Below are 18,701 nucleotides of genomic sequence, written 5' to 3'. Positions count from 1 at the left end.
ATTAAATAAGAGATGTGCTGGTAGGAGTAGCAAATTTTCCAGTTAAAATAATGGCATAAATTTCAGCAACCATGATGATACTGTATGTTTGGAGAGGATGGAGCTTGGCTTTATAATTTGTTCCTTGTTTGCTTTCCTCTGGAAGTCAAACTTGGAAAGATAGGAAGATCTAATCAACTCCAAGGGGGAAAATACCTTAAAAGACCTATCAGTTATAGTGTATCCCTAATTCTCAAAATCATTACGTCTTCATTGTTGTGCCTTCACTTGTGCCCGAGTCACTGCAGCTTGGAAGTAGTCAAGCGCCTCCCTATGGTACATATTTACAGTAGAAGGTGAGCGCTACCATCCTGGGGTACACGCAAGAACTTATATTTTGCTATAGGACAGAAGAACAAAAGTGGAACTAAATACTGAGACTCTTGGTGTGTTTTGGGATTTGAAATGGAAGAAGTTTGTTATGGAAAGAATGACATTTGAATTTAGTTTTGAAGAATGGGTAGGGCACAGGTGTATACATGCCCAGGTTTAGAATATATCAGCATAAGTCATTTTGGAGTTGGGAAACATTGTATTCTCGTTTTCCAGAATACATAGAATGAATAGAAAAGTAGTAGGAAATCATTTTCATAGGTTGTGGTCATGTTGAAGAAGATGAGGAATTTATACTTAATTTCATAGGTAGTAAATACTCAGACTTTTTGTTTTATGTGTTACTGGATCAGTTGCAGGGTCCTGGCACATAGGTGTTTAACTACTATTAACTGCCTAAACTGCACATGTGAAATGATTTGGAAGGGGGTTGGACCAGTAGGATCAATGCAACTTAATACATAGATATGTTGAGGAAAGACCATAGGAAAGGGGGTAGTCAAGAGGTTCTGAGATTTGAGATTTTGATTATGAACTCCCAGAAAGCTAGCATAGAGAAAAAGCTATTAATAGGGAAAACACTTTAAAGATCTTGGAAAAGTCACAAGACCGTTAGTTTTTTGGTGAATTCTCAAGCTTGTTGATTGGATATCTTATAGAAGGGGATATGGTTCTAGATTCTGGAAGTGAATTTTGGGATACAGATTTCAAAACTGCATTTACTTATTAACTCAACTTTTCAGTTGGGTTGGTAGAGAAAGTATTGTTTTAATCTAGTTCTGAATTTGGATTAGTGTCATCTAAATTTTTACTCTTTAAAAACATTGAGGTCAGAGGCCGGACATTTCAGTAGTGCTCAGACCTCTTGAATTTATTTATGGTTTTCTTTCTTTTTTATTTTATTTTAAGGCAAGGAGGACTTCTTGTTAATTTCCATCCTTCAATTCTGACCTGTCTGCTCCCCCAGTTGACCAGCCCTAGACTTGCAGTGAGGAAAAGAACCATTATTGCTCTTGGCCATCTGGTTATGAGCTGTGGAAATATAGTTTTTGTAGATCTTATTGAACATCTGTTGTCAGAATTGTCCAAAAATGATTCAATGTCAACAACAAGAACCTATATACAATGTATTGCTGCAATTAGTAGGCAAGCTGGTCATAGAATAGGTAAGAAATGTTTAAATACTTCAAAATTTTCTTCAATTAAAAAAAAAAGGAATGTTTTTAAGAACAAATATGCTTTTCTTAGGTGAATACCTTGAGAAGATAATTCCTTTGGTGGTAAAATTTTGTAATGTAGATGATGATGAATTAAGAGAGTACTGCATTCAAGCCTTTGAGTCATTTGTGAGAAGGTAAGTTTTTAGGATCTCTATATATTCAAGTAAAATTTTCCCTTGAGAATAGAGTAATAATTAAGATCTAGAGTAGGTGGGTGAGGAAAAATGGGTTATTTTACTGACAGGATGAGTTTTGGTTTCAGATGTTTGATTAGAATAAATTCTTATTAAACAGTAACTGATAACCAGTGCAGTATTTGAAGTAGATGTGATCTTACATTTCAAAATATGGTCCTTATATTTATTTTGAAATGTTTCCTTTTTTATTGTTAGGACTTGAAAGAATTTGGAAAAGTATTTATGGTTGTCTTTTGGTTTAATAATGTACTCTTAAAGAGCAGCAGGATAAAAATTACCGGGCCAAAAATATGTAGTGAATTTTATATCTTTCCAACATTTTTTGAAGTTTGTCACATCCATTTTGCTAGGGTAGTGAGTCTCCATTTGGAAACCTTGGTTCTAATACTAAAATCTTCAGTTATGTGCTAGAAAACCATACTGGCTGAGGAGCAGATTTTTTTTGCCTTTGGCTAGAATTGACAGTTTGGTATATAGCGTAGTGTCTTGAGACTTCACTGGTTGTTATCTGCAGTAATCCCTTGCCCCACTCATGGTTTTTTAAGAAGTAGCTTATGGGGGCGCCTGGGTGGCTCAGTGGGTTAAGCCTCTGCCTTCACCTCAGGTCATGATCTCAGGGTCCTAGGATCAAGCCCTGCAATGGGCTCTCTGCTCAGCAGGGAGCCTGCTTCTCCCCCTCTCTCTGCCAGGCTCTCTGCCTACTTATGATCTCTCTCTCTCTGTCAAATAAATAAATAAAATCTTAAAAAATAAAAAGTAGCTAATGATTATACCAAATTTTTAAAATCAGAAATTGTGGGATTTTTTTCTATTGTTTTAATTGAGAAACAAATTATTCCTTTATTGTGGGGCATGTCTATGTTCTGTCTCTCAGCATATAGTTGGGAGACCAAGCCTAGGAGTATATGCACTGGCATTTTCACAAACAGTCCTAGTTGCTGAAGAGCATATTCACTTGGGCTTAGTCTTCTAGTCTTATGTTGAGAAGATAGAGCATATACAGATTTTTCTCTATACTCACCACATTAACATTAACCGTTATATATATCAGTTATATATATCAGTTATTTGTAAGAATCATCCTGACTTCAGAGATGTTAGAATGGGAAAAGTTCATCTTAAAATTAAGTGTAATTTGAAAAGTAAATATTTTAAAATATGCAAAGTCATTGGTATTGAAAGAAAGACTGGGAACCATTTTCCTATGCTGTGTTATAAGGAAGAAAAAAATCTGGTAATAGAATGTGTCAGATAGTGAATCAAGGAGAAAAGTACAGTTATTCAAGGCAGCTTTTATTTTTTTCTTCAGATGTCCTAAGGAAGTATATCCTCATGTTTCTACCATTATAAATATTTGTCTTAAATATCTTACCTATGATCCAAATTATAATTATGATGATGAAGATGAAGATGAAAATGCCATGGATGCAGATGGTGGTGACGATGATGACCAAGGTAGTTCAAATTAAATAGAAGGAATTTGTTAAATTTTCATGAAAGACCCAGTGTTATAGATGGAGATGATCCTTACCTAGTGAAGGGGAAAATGACCTCAGTATTCAACAATAGCAGATTGATTAAATTATGGGGCATCCATGTACTTAACTGCTGTGCAACATTTTCAGAATCTAGAAGAATATTAAAGCAGTTACTAATAAGCTGAGTGAAAAGGTGGGTAATGGAAGTTATGTCCCAGTTTTATTTTTTTAAATACACAGAAAAAAACTTTACTAGTACATTTATAATTGCTAGCCAAGAGAATTTTGTTCTTTATTTATATTTTCTACAAGGGGTATTTGTGAGGAGGAAAATGAATGTTATGTTAAAACTGTATTGTAGGGGCACCTGGGTGGCTCAGTGGGTTAAAGCCTCTGCCTTCGGCTTCGGTCCTGATCCCAGGGTTCTGGGATCGAGCCCCGCATCGGGCTCTCTGCTCAGCGGGGAGCCTGCTTCCTCCTCTCTCTTTCTCTGCCTGCCTCTCTGCCTACTTGTGATCTCTGTCTGTCAAATAAATAAATAAAATCTTTAAAAAAACCCACAAAACTATATTGTAGATACACATTCAGCAGTTATGGTTGGTTTTATATGTACGTAGATACACATTCAGCAGTTATGGTTGGTTTTATATGTACTTTCTTGAAAACTCCTAAAGGTTGTTTGAGACTCCATTTAACTTTCATGAATCATCTAAACATTTCTGAGCCTCCAAAGATTGATGTCATTGTGCTATGATTTGTAGTATTTACTCTGGAAAGGAATAGCACTTTCAAGGACATGCAGGTTGCTTATGTTTAGTTGTTTCTGCTAGGATTAAAAGAATCATAGTGGAGATGATTAAATGGGTAAATGATGAGGTATGTGAGTTGGTGGATTTCCTGATATTTTTCATACTTTTAAATTTGATTCTTTGAATAAATTTATATTCCTCCAAAGTCAATAATTTATCTTTTAAAAAGAAAACAGAAACAACTATAAAAAAATCCCTCCTAACCCGATATTACACTCTGGTGGCTACTGCCCCATTTCTCTTAAAACAGAACTCAAAAGAATGCTCTTCGGTTCCTTTTTGTCCTTCTCTCATGAATCCAATCTTTAAGTGATGGACAGGATCACCAGTGACCTCAGATGTTTGCCTGTTTCTCATATCAGCAGCATTTCATTTAATTTCCAGGATACCACACTCTCCTGATACTAGTCCTATTTTTGTAATGATGTTAGTTCTGTTTTTGTGATTACTCTTTCTTAGTCCCTGTGCTGGTTGCTCTTCATAACCCTGATCAACAAACTTTGGAGTGTTCCAGGGCTTGGACTTCTCTGTGATACTCTAATATTTTTGTTAATCTCAACTAGTCTCCTGCGTTTAATATCAGTATACTGAAAACTGAAATTTTTCTTTATTCCAGATCTTTCCTCTGAATTTCAAGTTTGTATATACATCTGCTTAATTGATTTACTGGTTAGGTGTCTAAAATAATCTCTCCACATTCCCCTCCTCCCCCCAATCTGCCTAACCTGTTTATTTAGCCTTTTCTATCTCAGAATGGTACCCTCGTTTTAGTTTCTCATGCCAAAAACTTTGGGGTTACACGTGATTACTTTCACACACCCTCTTCATTCAGTCTCACATCTCAGGGCTTTCCCCTTACTTAACATTCTTCCTTAACGTTTTTACTTACTTTCTTACAACTAATTGCTTTCGACATATTGTAATTATTTTCTACCCACTAGGATGTAAATTTCATGAAGACAGGGACTTTCAGCACCTTTATTGACTACTTTATTCCGGTGCTTAGGATAGTGCTTGATACACAGAAGACACTCAGTAAATGTGCTGTATTACTGGAGGGATTGTAATAGAGAATATCCTTTGAAACACCATTAGGCAGTATATGTCTCCTGTTTTTGATTGTTGGTTTTTAGTGTGCCAAGTACTTTTGTTGAAGTCCTTCAGCTGTTTTATCTGTTTGCATGGATTATACCTAATAACTACCTTTCTACCATAGTGTTATTATAACATAAAAGCAACATAATTTCAGTAATTAGGTATTTAATATTTTAATAACCCTTTTTTCAACAAAGTATATTTCTGCAAAATAATTCCCATAGTTGGGTTGCTGTGGGAAAAACTTGATTTATTAATTTGCTTTTAAATAGTCCATTTTGATATAGTACTTCTAATTTTTATTCACATATGTATTGGTGAATAAGTCAAATGCCTTGGGTTTAGTTAGTATTTTGTTATGTAATCCTAGGGTTTTCTAAGGCATAGCTGGCTACATTTAGCTGTCACTAAGCTCATTGGAATATAAGCCAATGCAAAGGCAACATCTTTTTTCCCCAGTGAGGAATCAGCATTTCAGGGCTATTGTTTGATAATTTTAGACTGTCCTGAGAACTGCTGGTGTTTTTACCATCCTTCTGACTTTGTTACCCAATTGATTCAGCCTTATAGTGTTAGAAGGAAATAATTTTCAGAGATTTCACACGACATGAAAGTTAATGAAGTATACATAAGTGAAATGGAGTTGATAGCATTGAAACATTGTTTTAAGTTTTAACAGGAATTTGGAGAAGATGGTGTTCAGTTTTTACATGGTGCTTTGTTCTTAGCAGAATTTTCTTGTTGCAGAAGTATAGTTTCTTTAAACTACCTTAAGAGAATATGTTGAAACGTTGAAAATACACATATTTTTTCCTAATAGCCCACCATCAAATTTAGTGAAAAGCCTTATAGCCACAAAGAAGGCGGATGTCAAGATTCCTTTTCTCCCCAGCATGTTCTGGGATTGGTAACCATGCTTTTTTTAAACATCTGGTCTATAGTCATCAATCTTATATCCTGGTTTACTTATTAATTCTTTGTTTGATTTTCTTATAGTGTCAGGTGAGTCCTTTGAGCTTCTTTTCATACTGTTTTAAAGGCTGATTTTACAAATAATTATGTTGTAAAGAAGTTTCACGTTTGTTAATCACTATAAAGATTGATAAGCTACTCATTACGCACAATAAGAAAGAAGATGATTAACAAATTTAGAACAGGATTCTTTAAGATTGATTTATGTGTAAATTTGTATAATCTTGTTAAGTACTTGTTCTTTTAAAGCTTCTCTATTTAAAAAAAAATAAAACTTCTCTGTTGCTGTATGTCAGTGAAAAGTTATAAAACTCTGAGTAACAGTTCACTTTCTGTATTAAATGATAAACTTTTCTTATAATTAATAGCCTGTTAACATTAAAACTTCTTTTAGGGAGTGATGATGAATATAGTGACGATGATGACATGAGTTGGAAAGTGAGACGTGCAGCTGCCAAGTGCTTAGATGCTGTAGTTAGCACAAGGCATGAAATGCTTCCAGAATTCTACAAGACTGTCTCTCCTGCACTGATATCCAGATTTAAGGAGCGTGAAGAGAATGTAAAGGCAGATGTTTTCCATGCATACCTTTCTCTTTTGAAGCAAACTCGTCCTGTTCAGAGTTGGCTCTGTGACCCTGATGCAATGGAGCAGGGAGAAACACCTTTAACAATGCTTCAGAGTCAGGTCAGTTTAAGTATGGTTGAAAATCATGCTTGTAAATACGAAATTTAAAATTATTTTGTATATGGAAATCTGAGTCCCAGAACATCTTCAGAAGAACGAGCAGACTTCTGGGATATGTTTATGTAGTAGTTTATATACATTAATATTATGGTACTTACAGTTTATTCTGATTTGAGGTGTTCTTGATTTTACTAGATAATATTAAAATAATTTTAAGATTCAGTAAAATTATCTTTGATGTTAACAGAGAAATCTTAGAGTTATGGAGTCACACTACTTGTGTTCATACCTTGCTTTGCTCCTGATTTAGCTGTGTGATCCTGGACAAGTTAGTCCAGTTTATTAAACCTCATTTTTCTCGTTTGTTATAAGTTTATTTACTTAGAATGCACTACCCACGGTAGTGAGAAATGACGTGGTCTATGTAAATGGTCTAGTGCCTAGTACATTGTAAGGACTTAATTTACTAATAACAACTGGTATAGATATTTTTTACTTAAGGACCTCTTTTCTAAAATTCTAAAGATTAGAGCTGTATAGTTCCTACTTACTGAATTTTTAATGCATGCTAGGCATTTTCCTATCTTATATCTAATCCCTACAGCAGCCCTATGGCATACATATTTGTTCATTTTTATAAAATACAAAAACAGTTGTGAGACTGAGTATAAATTAACCAAAAAATCATGGTGAACCTAAAAGTGAACACTGAAGGTTAATTGCAGAAGGATATGAGAAAAAGTGTATAGAAGTCAGATAAAAATGTGGGAAATTCTGATGATGTAATGAATTAGGTGGTTTTCTTTTATCTCTAGCTCTCAGATCACTGTTCGATTTGGCATGTGTCTGTATATATCCTCTTATCTGTAGGATTAGTAAATAATCTGTTTAGGTTTTACCAACTGAGAAAACATAAAGTTTAGAAGCAGATGTTTTTGAATCATAACCTTGCTGCTTGTAGCTACATTTTGAAGTGAGGTCTGTTTCACTGTCAGAGCAAAGACAAAGACCCATTTAATGATTTCTTTTCCATGATTTGTCCTTTTTCTTTTAATGCAGCTATCTGTGCTATTTTTGTCCAAAAAGCCATTTATAATTTGTTCCTTAAAGTTTGGTTGAAAATTTATTATTTGGTTTGATTTCTAGTTAGTCTTGTGCATTTCATAATCAAGTAAGACTTTTCTTGCTCTGTGGAAAGCTAATGATAGCTTTTCTCTATGACGAGTAGAAAGCAAATAAAGTTCCAAGAGACCATATGTAATAGGTCCAACAAAATTTGTATGAAACAGTCTTGTTAAATTCTTCCCTTTCTCCCCATCTCTGATAATTTGTGTTAAGTGTACTGAGGAAATACCACTAGCTGAAACCAGCTAATGAGTGTGTAATAATTACAGGTTCCCAACATTGTTAAAGCTCTGCACAAACAGATGAAAGAAAAAAGTGTGAAGACCCGACAGTGTTGTTTTAACATGTTAACTGAACTGGTAAATGTATTACCTGGGGCCCTAACGCAGCACATTCCTGTACTCGTACCAGGTATGAAAAGAATAAAAGAATAGTAAATCACTTTGGGGACTAATTAGAGATTTTCTTAAGTCTTTGATAAGTTTAAACAGTTGTTTCCTTCAAAAGGTAATTTGTGACAACTTAATTTGCACATAGACCCATTTCAAACGCATAAAGTTAGAAATTTTCAAGTTAAAAATCGTACTTAAAATTTTTGGCTCTAATGTTTATCATAGATTGTGGAATTTCTCCTACTTTAGAGATACAGTATGATGAAGTAGAAACTTCACTGATATTTTAGGGATTAGTTTTTAGTTTTTCTTTCTTAAGACTACATAAAAATTATTTTTTTGTTGGCTTTTTAGGAATCATTTTCTCACTGAATGATAAATCAAGCTCATCAAATTTGAAGATTGATGCTTTGTCGTGTCTCTATGTAATCCTCTGTAACCACTCTCCTCAAGTCTTCCATCCTCATGTTCAGGCTTTGGTCCCTCCAGTTGTGGCTTGTGTCGGAGACCCATTTTACAAGATTACATCTGAAGCACTTCTTGTTACCCAACAACTTGTGAAAGTAATTCGTCCTTTAGATCAGCCTTCCTCGTTTGATGCAACTCCTTATATCAAAGATCTGTTTACCTGTACCATTAAGAGGTTAAAAGCAGCTGACATTGATCAGGAGGTCAAAGAAAGGGCTATTTCCTGTATGGGACAAATTATTTGCAACCTTGGAGACAATTTGGGTTCTGATTTACCTAATACGCTTCAGATATTCTTGGAGAGACTAAAGAATGAAATTACCCGGTTAACTACAGTGAAGGCGTTGACACTGATTGCTGGGTCACCTTTGAAGATAGATTTGAGGCCTGTCCTGGGAGAAGGGGTTCCTATCCTTGCATCGTTTCTCAGGAAAAACCAGAGAGCTTTGAAACTGGGTACCCTTTCTGCCCTAGATATTCTAATTAAAAACTACAGTGACAGCTTGACAGCTGCCATGATTGATGCAGTTCTAGATGAGCTCCCACCTCTTATCAGTGAAAGTGATATGCATGTTTCACAGATGGCTATCAGTTTCCTTACCACACTGGCAAAAGTGTATCCCTCCTCCCTTTCAAAGATAAGTGGATCCATTCTCAATGAACTTATTGGACTTGTGAGATCACCTTTATTACAGGGGGGAGCTCTTAGCGCCATGCTAGACTTTTTCCAGGCTCTGGTTGTCACTGGAACAAATAATCTAGGATACATGGATTTGTTGCGCATGCTGACTGGTCCAGTTTATTCGCAGAGCACTGCTCTTACTCACAAGCAGTCTTACTACTCTATTGCCAAATGTGTAGCTGCCCTTACTCGAGCATGCCCTAAAGAAGGACCAGCCGTAGTAGGTCAATTTATTCAAGATGTCAAGAACTCAAGGTCTACAGATTCCATTCGTCTCTTAGCTCTGCTTTCTCTGGGAGAAGTTGGGCATCATATTGACTTAAGTGGGCAGCTGGAACTAAAATCTGTAATATTAGAAGCCTTCTCATCTCCTAGTGAAGAAGTTAAATCAGCCGCCTCCTATGCTTTAGGCAGCATTAGTGTGGGCAACCTTCCTGAGTATCTGCCGTTTGTCTTACAAGAAATAACCAGTCAGCCCAAAAGGCAGTATCTTCTGCTTCATTCCTTGAAGGAAATTATTAGCTCTGCGTCAGTAGTGGGCCTTAAACCATATGTTGAAAACATCTGGGCCTTACTGCTAAAGCACTGTGAGTGTGCAGAAGAAGGAACCAGAAATGTTGTTGCTGAATGTCTAGGGAAACTCACTCTAATTGATCCAGAAACTCTCCTTCCACGGCTTAAGGGGTATTTGATATCAGGTGGGTACCTAGATTTTCTTAAAATTTTATTGGCAGTTGGTAACCTTGAAAGATGCCTAATGCAGAAGTAAACCCTTTTTGTATTGTGTTACATGTAGAACCTCTTGCCTTATGTTGCAGTGTGGAGCCATATTCAAATGACGTTTCGTTGTTTAAAAAGGATAGAGTAATAGGATCATGGTTAAATCTGTTGTAGTTCCTTTTGTTCATTATATTTTAATGTTATTCTTTTATCTTGAAATGTGGAAAAGACAAATGTCTCTTGAATTAATACGTACAAAGGAGCCTTGGTAGTACTAATTTTAATACTAAAATTAGTGAACATAGTTCAAATGAAGGATCCTAGAAGACTCATTTTCGGATTTACTAGTGTCAATTCCTTTAGACCAAGTAGTTGGTAAGAAAAGCGAGTGCTTTCTTTAGAAACTGCTTTTTTAAGAAAACATTTGAAGATCTTATAAGCTATTTATGGGTTTAAACACTTCCCTTTTGTGAGGGCTAGAATCTCCACTGTTGCTCTCCTAGGTCTTCTCCTTCCCAGAAGACATTATTTCTTTTGAAATCTAATGGGATTATATTTTATGGGTGAATTTTACCTCCCCTGAGAGCAGTGAGTACCTCCCCTCCTTTTTTTTTTTTAAAGATTTTATTTATTTATTTGACAGGATCATAAGTAGAGAAGCAGGCAGAGGAGGAGAGGGAGGCAGGCTCCCTGCTAAGCAGAGAGCCCAATGCAGGCTGGATCCCAGGACCCTGAGATCATGACCTGAGCTGAAGGCAGAGGCCTAACCCACTGAGCCACCCAGGTGCCCCAGTACCTCCCCTCTTGACCAGAGAGAATTTTAAGAAATTGAGGACACTGGTGTTAGTTGAAGTGGTTTGAAAATGCTGAAGCTGTCCATGGATTTTAGTGAATTTATATACCAGTAGACTTAAAATTTCTTTTTAATTAGGCTCATCGTATGCCCGAAGCTCAGTGGTTACAGCTGTGAAGTTTACTATTTCTGATCATCCACAACCTATTGACCCCCTGTTAAAGAACTGCATAGGTAAGTGGAAACAAAGATAAACATACTGATTAATAATTTCAGTAACTAAATATTACCAGGGAACTAAAATAAAATGCATGTAAGGGTCTGATAATTGATAATGTGTGATCTTACATACTTATATTCTATCAACCTTTAGTTTGAAGTTATCAGATAATTTTGCAAATAAATACACTAGGATGTCTTCAGAGTGAACTACATTTTTGGTCTATCTGACCAGATATAAATTAATCTTGATTTGATCTGTTAGAGCCCCAATTTTCTGTTCTTACCTATAAGCCCTCCAGCTCCCAAGGAGATCTGTGGAGACAACGTAAGAATAAAAAACAGTAGAATTAAGAGAGAGCCAGGAGAAACTAGGGCTGTCTCTACATCTACGAAGACAAGAATTAGCTTTTAGGGTTATTTTTAATGATTTTATAACTTCATTGTGTTGTTTTCATAATCACTTTTCCCAGAGTGGGTAATACTAAAAACCTTCAGAGCTTAGTTTGGTGTATTCCTGAAGACAGAGCAACGGAGATACCAGCAAAGAGGACAGACAGATATGGCAATGAAGCTTTGTAGTTTTGGGCCATTCTGCAGTAGGCCAGAAAGGAAAAAAAACATTTTAAAAGAATTACGGAAATGGATTATTAGTTCAGAATAAGAGGCACATAGGGATAAATGGATGCTATTGTTGGGGCCTAGAAGTAAAGAAGGTCTGAATTGGAAATCTTTTGCCTTCTGTTCCCCTCACCTGTTTTTGGTTTGACTTATTTATTTTGAGAATAAGGCAGCATGAGGAGGGGCAGAAGGAGAGGGAATCCCAAGCAGACTCTCCCCTGAGTGTATAGCCCAACAGAGGGCTTAACCCCACAACCCTGAGATCACAACCCAAGCCGAAACTAAGCGTCAGCTCCTCAACCAACTCTGTCACCCAGGCACCCCACTTTGATGTATTTGACATTTTTTGTGTTGTACAAGATAGGACAAAGGTGAAGAGTCCTGTGCCACATCTCTAGAGACATATATCCAGGTTGACAAGTCAACCTTTGCGTGTCATTGATATAGTTATTTGATCAAATGATGGTCATTCTCATTGAATTTTGATCTAGTTAAGTATTATTTGTGACTACATGAACATCAGAATAACTTAGGAGGCTTTTTAAAAATTGTAATAACTAAACCAAAGAGCTGGGGATAGGTAATCCTAGTGCATATCACCATTTGTCCTTAATAATAGCAATATTATAGATGCTTTTCTGAAAGCAAATACTTTATTCTAATTTACTATCTTAGTAATTGTAAGCAAACAGAGGGGTAAGGTTTAGTCTGGTATATTTAAATTCTTTTTGATTACAAGGTATCTCCTGAACAGTTCTTGTAATCAGAAGTTTCTTGGGTGGTCAGCCTTGAATTTACCAGTATATGGTGTCTAAAGTATTACTTCCTTCCCATTCATTCAAATTGCTGTTGTGATATGTTCAAGTCTTGGCACTTCTTTTCTTCCTGTGTATTCCAAAGGATTGCTGACTGTAGGGTTGAGATTCTATAATGATGAACAGTAACTCCATGTGAATACCAGGGATGTCCCAAACACTATTTGGCAGTATACATGCAACTTAGTCTACTTGTGTAGCCTAACAGGTTTATAATTCTCATTTTGTAAACTGAGAAACTGAGGCTCTTGCCTAAAATAACTTGCCAAAAATCATATAGTTGGCAAGTGAAGCAGTTTGGATCACCATCTGTGTGACTATAACGTCTTTGCACTATAATTTCTTCCCATTTGCAAGACCAACCAGACTTATTTCTGCTTTTTTTGGTCCTATGTTAAGTTTCAGTTTTCTCCTTTTGTATTTTTAACCCTCTTACCAATTCATATATTCTTCATTAATGATAGAAATAAAGAAATTTTGAAGGCACATTTCTCTTTATCATCTGGTAAATTGTATACTTGTTAATTATTCAGTTTATCAAGCAATGGATCTAGTCCTAATCCTATTTATCTTCTTTTGAACTCAGTGTTTTTAATTCTATTTTTGTTGATTTTAGTGAAAATACTAATTTTGAACTCTGAGTAGAATCATTTATGTTATTTTTGTAGCGGCTGGCCCCATCGCTTCTCTGTGTAGCCTACCTTTTTTCATATATCTGTAGAAGTAATTAGGGAACTTTTTGGGCTCTCTCATGCCATATCCTCTGCATTGTAGAATGCTGCTAAGAGTCGATTATCATGTCTGAATGTAATTGTGTTTAATCTGTAGCTTACCTGTTGCCAAAAGCAGCTCTGTGGTTCACTTAATCTAATCTATCTTTATGTTCTTATTCTGTCATCATGTTCTTCTGTGACCTGCATTGAAGAAATGACAATAATATAAACAATAAATTTATCCATTTAGAAAAAACATACCTATTTTGTTTTAAGGCTACAATGACTGTATGTTGCTTCTTAATGATTTTCAGGTGATTTCCTAAAAACATTGGAAGACCCAGATTTGAATGTAAGAAGAGTAGCCTTGGTCACATTCAATTCAGCAGCACATAATAAACCGTCATTAATAAGGGATCTTCTAGATACTGTTCTGCCACATCTTTATAATGAAACAAAAGTTAGAAAGGAGCTTATAAGAGAGGTAAGTTAGTTACATTACTGTTTATCTAAGCTTGTCTTTTACTTTTAAGTATATCCACACATTCTTTTTTGTTTCAACAGGTAGAAATGGGTCCATTTAAGCATACAGTTGATGATGGACTGGATATTAGAAAGGCAGCTTTTGAGTGTATGTACACACTTTTAGACAGTTGTCTTGATAGACTAGATATCTTTGAATTTCTAAATCATGTTGAAGATGGTTTGAAGGACCATTATGATATTAAGGTAAGATGTTTGTGGCTATTTATAGATTGTTTTAGAAGAAGACTTCTATAGTGACTTTCTATGGTGAAGAAGAAGGCTGTATGACTTTCACCCTTCTAATTTACTTGTTTATTTTAAAAAAATTTGGTTTGCTTGTCATGAATTTAGTAAGTTTGTTGTAAACTATAATATGCAAAAGTAATAGTGATGCAATGTAACACCAGTTGCCATACAGGAAAAATCCAGAAACCTCATTGGAGGAGCAGGTCAAGCCTAAGAAATATTCTGTGCCAGCTTGCTTTAGCGCATAGTTTCTAGAGCTTTCCCTTACTCAAGAGTCCAGACAAGTTTTGCTCTTTAGAGTATAATGTGTGATATTTTTGTCCTGTCTTAATATTGGATAGCAGTCCTCCATCATGGTCTTAGCTAATTCTTTGGACTGTCCTTAGCACTGTTCTACATGAACCATTTTATTTACTGTAATGAAGGATTTTTATTTTCCAATATGATACTCTAGGTTTAGTATCAAGAGTTTTGTTAAAGGATAACACAAAAGGACTGTTTCCATATACGGAAAGCAGTCTGTAGAAGCAACTAGAGAGAAATCACTGCTTCTTAGGTTTAGAGCGTGAATTTTACTCATAACTGTTTTATTTGCTCATGTCGGTTTTAAATATGAACTATAAAAGGGTGATTTTAAAAATAAGTGCATTGTGTCTGTTCTGCTCTTTGGGGCCTGCCTTTAGTCAAGCAGGGCAAAAGAGGCAGCTGAACAGTAATAGCATACTATCAGAATCCCAACTGCTATGTTTCCATATGTGGTAGTAACCTGATCCTCTAAGAATTCAATGAACAAATCTCCAAAAGAAGTAATAGAATCCTCCTGTTTCATTCTACAGCTTGTAGTTTAAAGAGAAAAAAAAGACTGGGTTACTGGATTGATCTGAATAACCAGTCTTTTTTGATATCTGCTAAGACACGAGAAACTACTTTGAAGCTTTTCTCCTAGTTCAGTTATTTTGTTGTTCAGTGATTTTCCATTCTGGCACACATGAGCTTTTTAAAAAATAATGTATAAATGGCAGGTAAAAAATCTCTGGGAAAGGGACTGAGAACTTGGGCATATTTCTAAAGCTCTGCAGTGCTGATGGGCAACCAAGCTTGAGAACCACTGTTAGTTCTGTACTCTAGGACCACATTATAGGTTAGATCTGGCTAATGCTTTTAACTACTATTCCTTAGATAAGGTTTGAAACTTTAGTCATTCCTCTTAAAAACTTTGTCAGAATTTGGAATATTGTCTTTAGAAACAATGCAAAGTCTAAACATTTTGTTTTAATTTCTAATAGATGCTAACATTTTTAATGTTGGTGAGACTCTCCACTCTTTGTCCAAGTGCAGTACTGCAGAGGTTGGACCGACTTGTTGAGCCATTACGTGCCACATGTACAACTAAGGTAATCTGATTGACATCACCTGAGGCCAGACTGGGCATATTCAGAATTCCTAGTTGATTCTGTACTCTGGTTTTCCAAATTTAACCATGCTAACCCTCTATGTAGCAGTTGGTTTTAAAAGTTAACCTATTGGATGTTTTAGAAAACTTAGCACTGTTAAATGCTGTTTCTAAAAGCTTTTATGTAATGTTATAACAATATGATACATACGTTGGAATACTGATACAGGATAAAGAGTGATTAGACCATGAAAAGGAAATGGTGAATTCTGGTGGAGGTGGGTAGGGGTGGGAGTCCTAGAAAGCTTCCTATGAGAATGATGACATTTAAAGTGGACCTTGAAAATGAAAGTCAGAATTTTTAGATTCAGAAGGTAAAACAGGACTTTTCATACAAAAATAATTATATATATTATATTTAATATATATCATATATATATTATATATAATAATTATATATATTAAGACACATGCATCAATACATGATGTTCTTGAAGAATAATGAATAAATAGGGTAGCCAGAGAAGTTTTCTTGGAGGTCAGAGTAGGACTTGATAAGCAGGTAAGGCTCTGTGTCCCATTCTTTGTTTCAACCATGATGGCTCTGGATTTTGTTTTTTAAGGGGCTTGGTATAAAATGTTCCCTCAAAGGAAGAACATCTACTGCTAAAACATTTTAAAAATAACTGTGTTTAGAGTAGAAGAATGTACCTTTTGGACCTATAAAACAATGGTTTTGCTTTATTTACCAGAAATTTCTACATGTTTAAATTTTCTTGAATAGTTGTCTTTATAACACACAGTATAAATTTACTCAATGTTACAGGTGAAGGCAAACTCAGTAAAGCAGGAGTTTGAAAAGCAAGATGAACTAAAGCGATCTGCCATGAGAGCAGTAGCAGCACTGCTAACCATTCCAGAAGCAGAGAAGAGTCCACTGATGAGTGAATTCCAGTCACAGATCAGTTCTAACCCTGAGCTGGCGGCCATCTTTGAAAGTATCCAAAAAGATTCATCATCTACTAACTTGGAATCAATGGACACTAGTTAGATGTTTGTTCAACATGGGGACCATTATATTGACCATATGATGCACTGAATTGACAGGTTAATCATAAGACATGGAAAGAAGTATTTAAGGCTTCAAAATGTTCCATTTTTTTTTTTTTTTTTCCTTCATGGAGACAGTTTGGCTCTCTTCCATTGTTGTTTTTGTAGCATTTCTTTCAGAAACATGTATTTCCACAATCTCCAGAGGTTGTAAAACCACTAATGTCTTAGTGGTTAGGGCAACATTTAAAAAATGGAAACTAAAAGTTAGGATTTATGGAGATAGGGTCCAGTGTCTATTTGTCCTGTAATGTTTAGGATTAAAATGTTAAAATTTTGTGACCATGAATTTCTTTCTTTTATAAATTTTCTTTTAAAAATCAAAAATTCTACAAGATGAAAACCATGTTTTTCTTGTATAACTTTTTGTTTCAGCAACATAAATTGATTTTTAGCTGGCAGACAAGAATATCTGTGTAAGATTTGTTACATTTCAAAGGGTTTGGCAGTTTAAAAAAGATAATAAGGTTTATCATTTTTTAAGTATGGGGATTAATGATATCCCTGTTGCGCACACTAATTTTGCATGAACAAGTTTACAAATATGTATTGTCTGTAAAGCAGCATGTGCAGATTATTCATAATATCAAAAGTTAAAATAAGTATTATTGTATTAGTGCAATTTTCAGATATTTATTTTTGCACAGAAAACATATCTGGAGAGAGAGAGAGAGAGAGGAGTAAATTTTTGAAACTTTGGTTTTCTTAATGCCAGTGTGAATTTGCAGATGTTTTCAGCAAATCAAGTCACAATAACAATTTGCCACTTTTTCTATTATAAATTTTCTTACACATTTAAAATTTGAATATTTAAGTACTCAGTTTTTCTCAGTTACCCATTTGTGTGTGTGTGTTTCCACTTAGAAATTTTTAAAACCAGATGTTTCTTTCATTCCCTTTGGATCCCTGCATTCCTTATTATCAAAGGATACAAATACTGTGTATGCTTTTGAATTTTATTTTTAGGAAAATTCTGAAGCTGACTATCACAGGTTTGTTAGCTAATATAGTATTTTCTTTTAGTTGAGTTAGATCCCCCCCACTTCTTGTAGAGCTAATTTACATATTGTATTTGGTAAGTGTTGACTACTTTTCTTGATTAAGGGGTCTGTGCTGGGGGGAAACAAAGCTTTGCAGTACCTTATATTGTAGTTAAAATTTTATTTAACATATCCTTCAGTGAGCTCATTTCACACTGTAGCCTCTTCCTTCAAATTTGTGGTGCTCCTGTAACAGTAAGAACTAATTTCTGAAATAAAAGACATCTCCTAATGCTGTGCAAACATAGTTTACATGTATTGAAGGAGGCAGTTGTTAAATTGACCAATTTAAGCAATCAGATATTTGAAAACTGCACCCTTTATTTTTGAAACTGTGAATTAGGAATACTTTTCCTGCTGTGTAACTTCCTGCTTTGACATCCAAATATGCAGTGATTTTAATTGATAACATACTGTGGTTATTAGATTAACAGCTTGATTTCAAATGTTCAGATGATAATGCATAAGACATCATTACCAGTAAGGATTTTAGTACATTAACATAGAACGTTACATGAAGTTGGTGCCATTTCAAAAATGTGGCAGGTGATACTCTTATACCATAATTTGCATAAAACTGTAATAGAAATTTATTTTGAGATGTCAGTATATTATGTACTATGCATTACCGTGGTATAGATGTTGTGGATATATTTAAGTATTTGGTTACATGGTTTCACAATAAATTACAATACTGCAGGCTCTAGGACCATATAGGAGACTGACATGCATATGTTGTGTGAATGTCTTAGTTAATTGTCTAAAGTTAAATCCAGATACTTTTCATGTATTGGATTTTTTTTTTCTTTTTTAACTTCCAAGATGGTGTGGTTTTTTAAGTCTTGGAAGTTGGCAAATTTTTCTAACATAGCTGAAAGTATCTTTTAATACTAGTAGTAGATACGTTTTAGTGGTTTTTAAGAAAGATATATGTGTGTGTGTGTCTGTATATATTTATTTATTTATTTACATACATGACAAAATTAGGTAACAGAGAAGAAAACTCAGA

General features: G+C 35.0%; 1 protein-coding gene across 1 annotated transcript in view; it reads left to right on the top strand.

Annotated features, from left to right (window-relative positions):
• The window catches only part of CAND1 (cullin associated and neddylation dissociated 1), a 43,183-nt gene extending 24,761 nt beyond the window's left edge, over positions 1-18,422 (top strand). The window contains exons 5-15 of the mRNA XM_080810631.1: positions 1,282-1,538; positions 1,621-1,726; positions 3,099-3,244; positions 6,538-6,830; positions 8,225-8,366; positions 8,702-10,195; positions 11,149-11,244; positions 13,693-13,862; positions 13,943-14,107; positions 15,436-15,543; positions 16,369-18,422. Coding sequence (XP_080666757.1) covers positions 1,282-1,538; positions 1,621-1,726; positions 3,099-3,244; positions 6,538-6,830; positions 8,225-8,366; positions 8,702-10,195; positions 11,149-11,244; positions 13,693-13,862; positions 13,943-14,107; positions 15,436-15,543; positions 16,369-16,593 — 3,202 coding nt within the window. The 3' untranslated portion in view covers positions 16,594-18,422. The remainder of the gene's footprint in view (positions 1-1,281; positions 1,539-1,620; positions 1,727-3,098; positions 3,245-6,537; positions 6,831-8,224; positions 8,367-8,701; positions 10,196-11,148; positions 11,245-13,692; positions 13,863-13,942; positions 14,108-15,435; positions 15,544-16,368) is intronic.
• The last annotated feature ends 279 nt before the right edge of the window (positions 18,423-18,701 follow it).

Source organism: Martes martes (assembly GCF_963455335.1).
Source record: "Martes martes genome assembly, chromosome: 8".
NCBI lineage: Eukaryota > Metazoa > Chordata > Mammalia > Carnivora > Mustelidae > Martes > Martes martes.
Note: the sequence above shows the minus strand (reverse complement) of the source record. Positions and strands in the feature narration are given on the sequence as shown.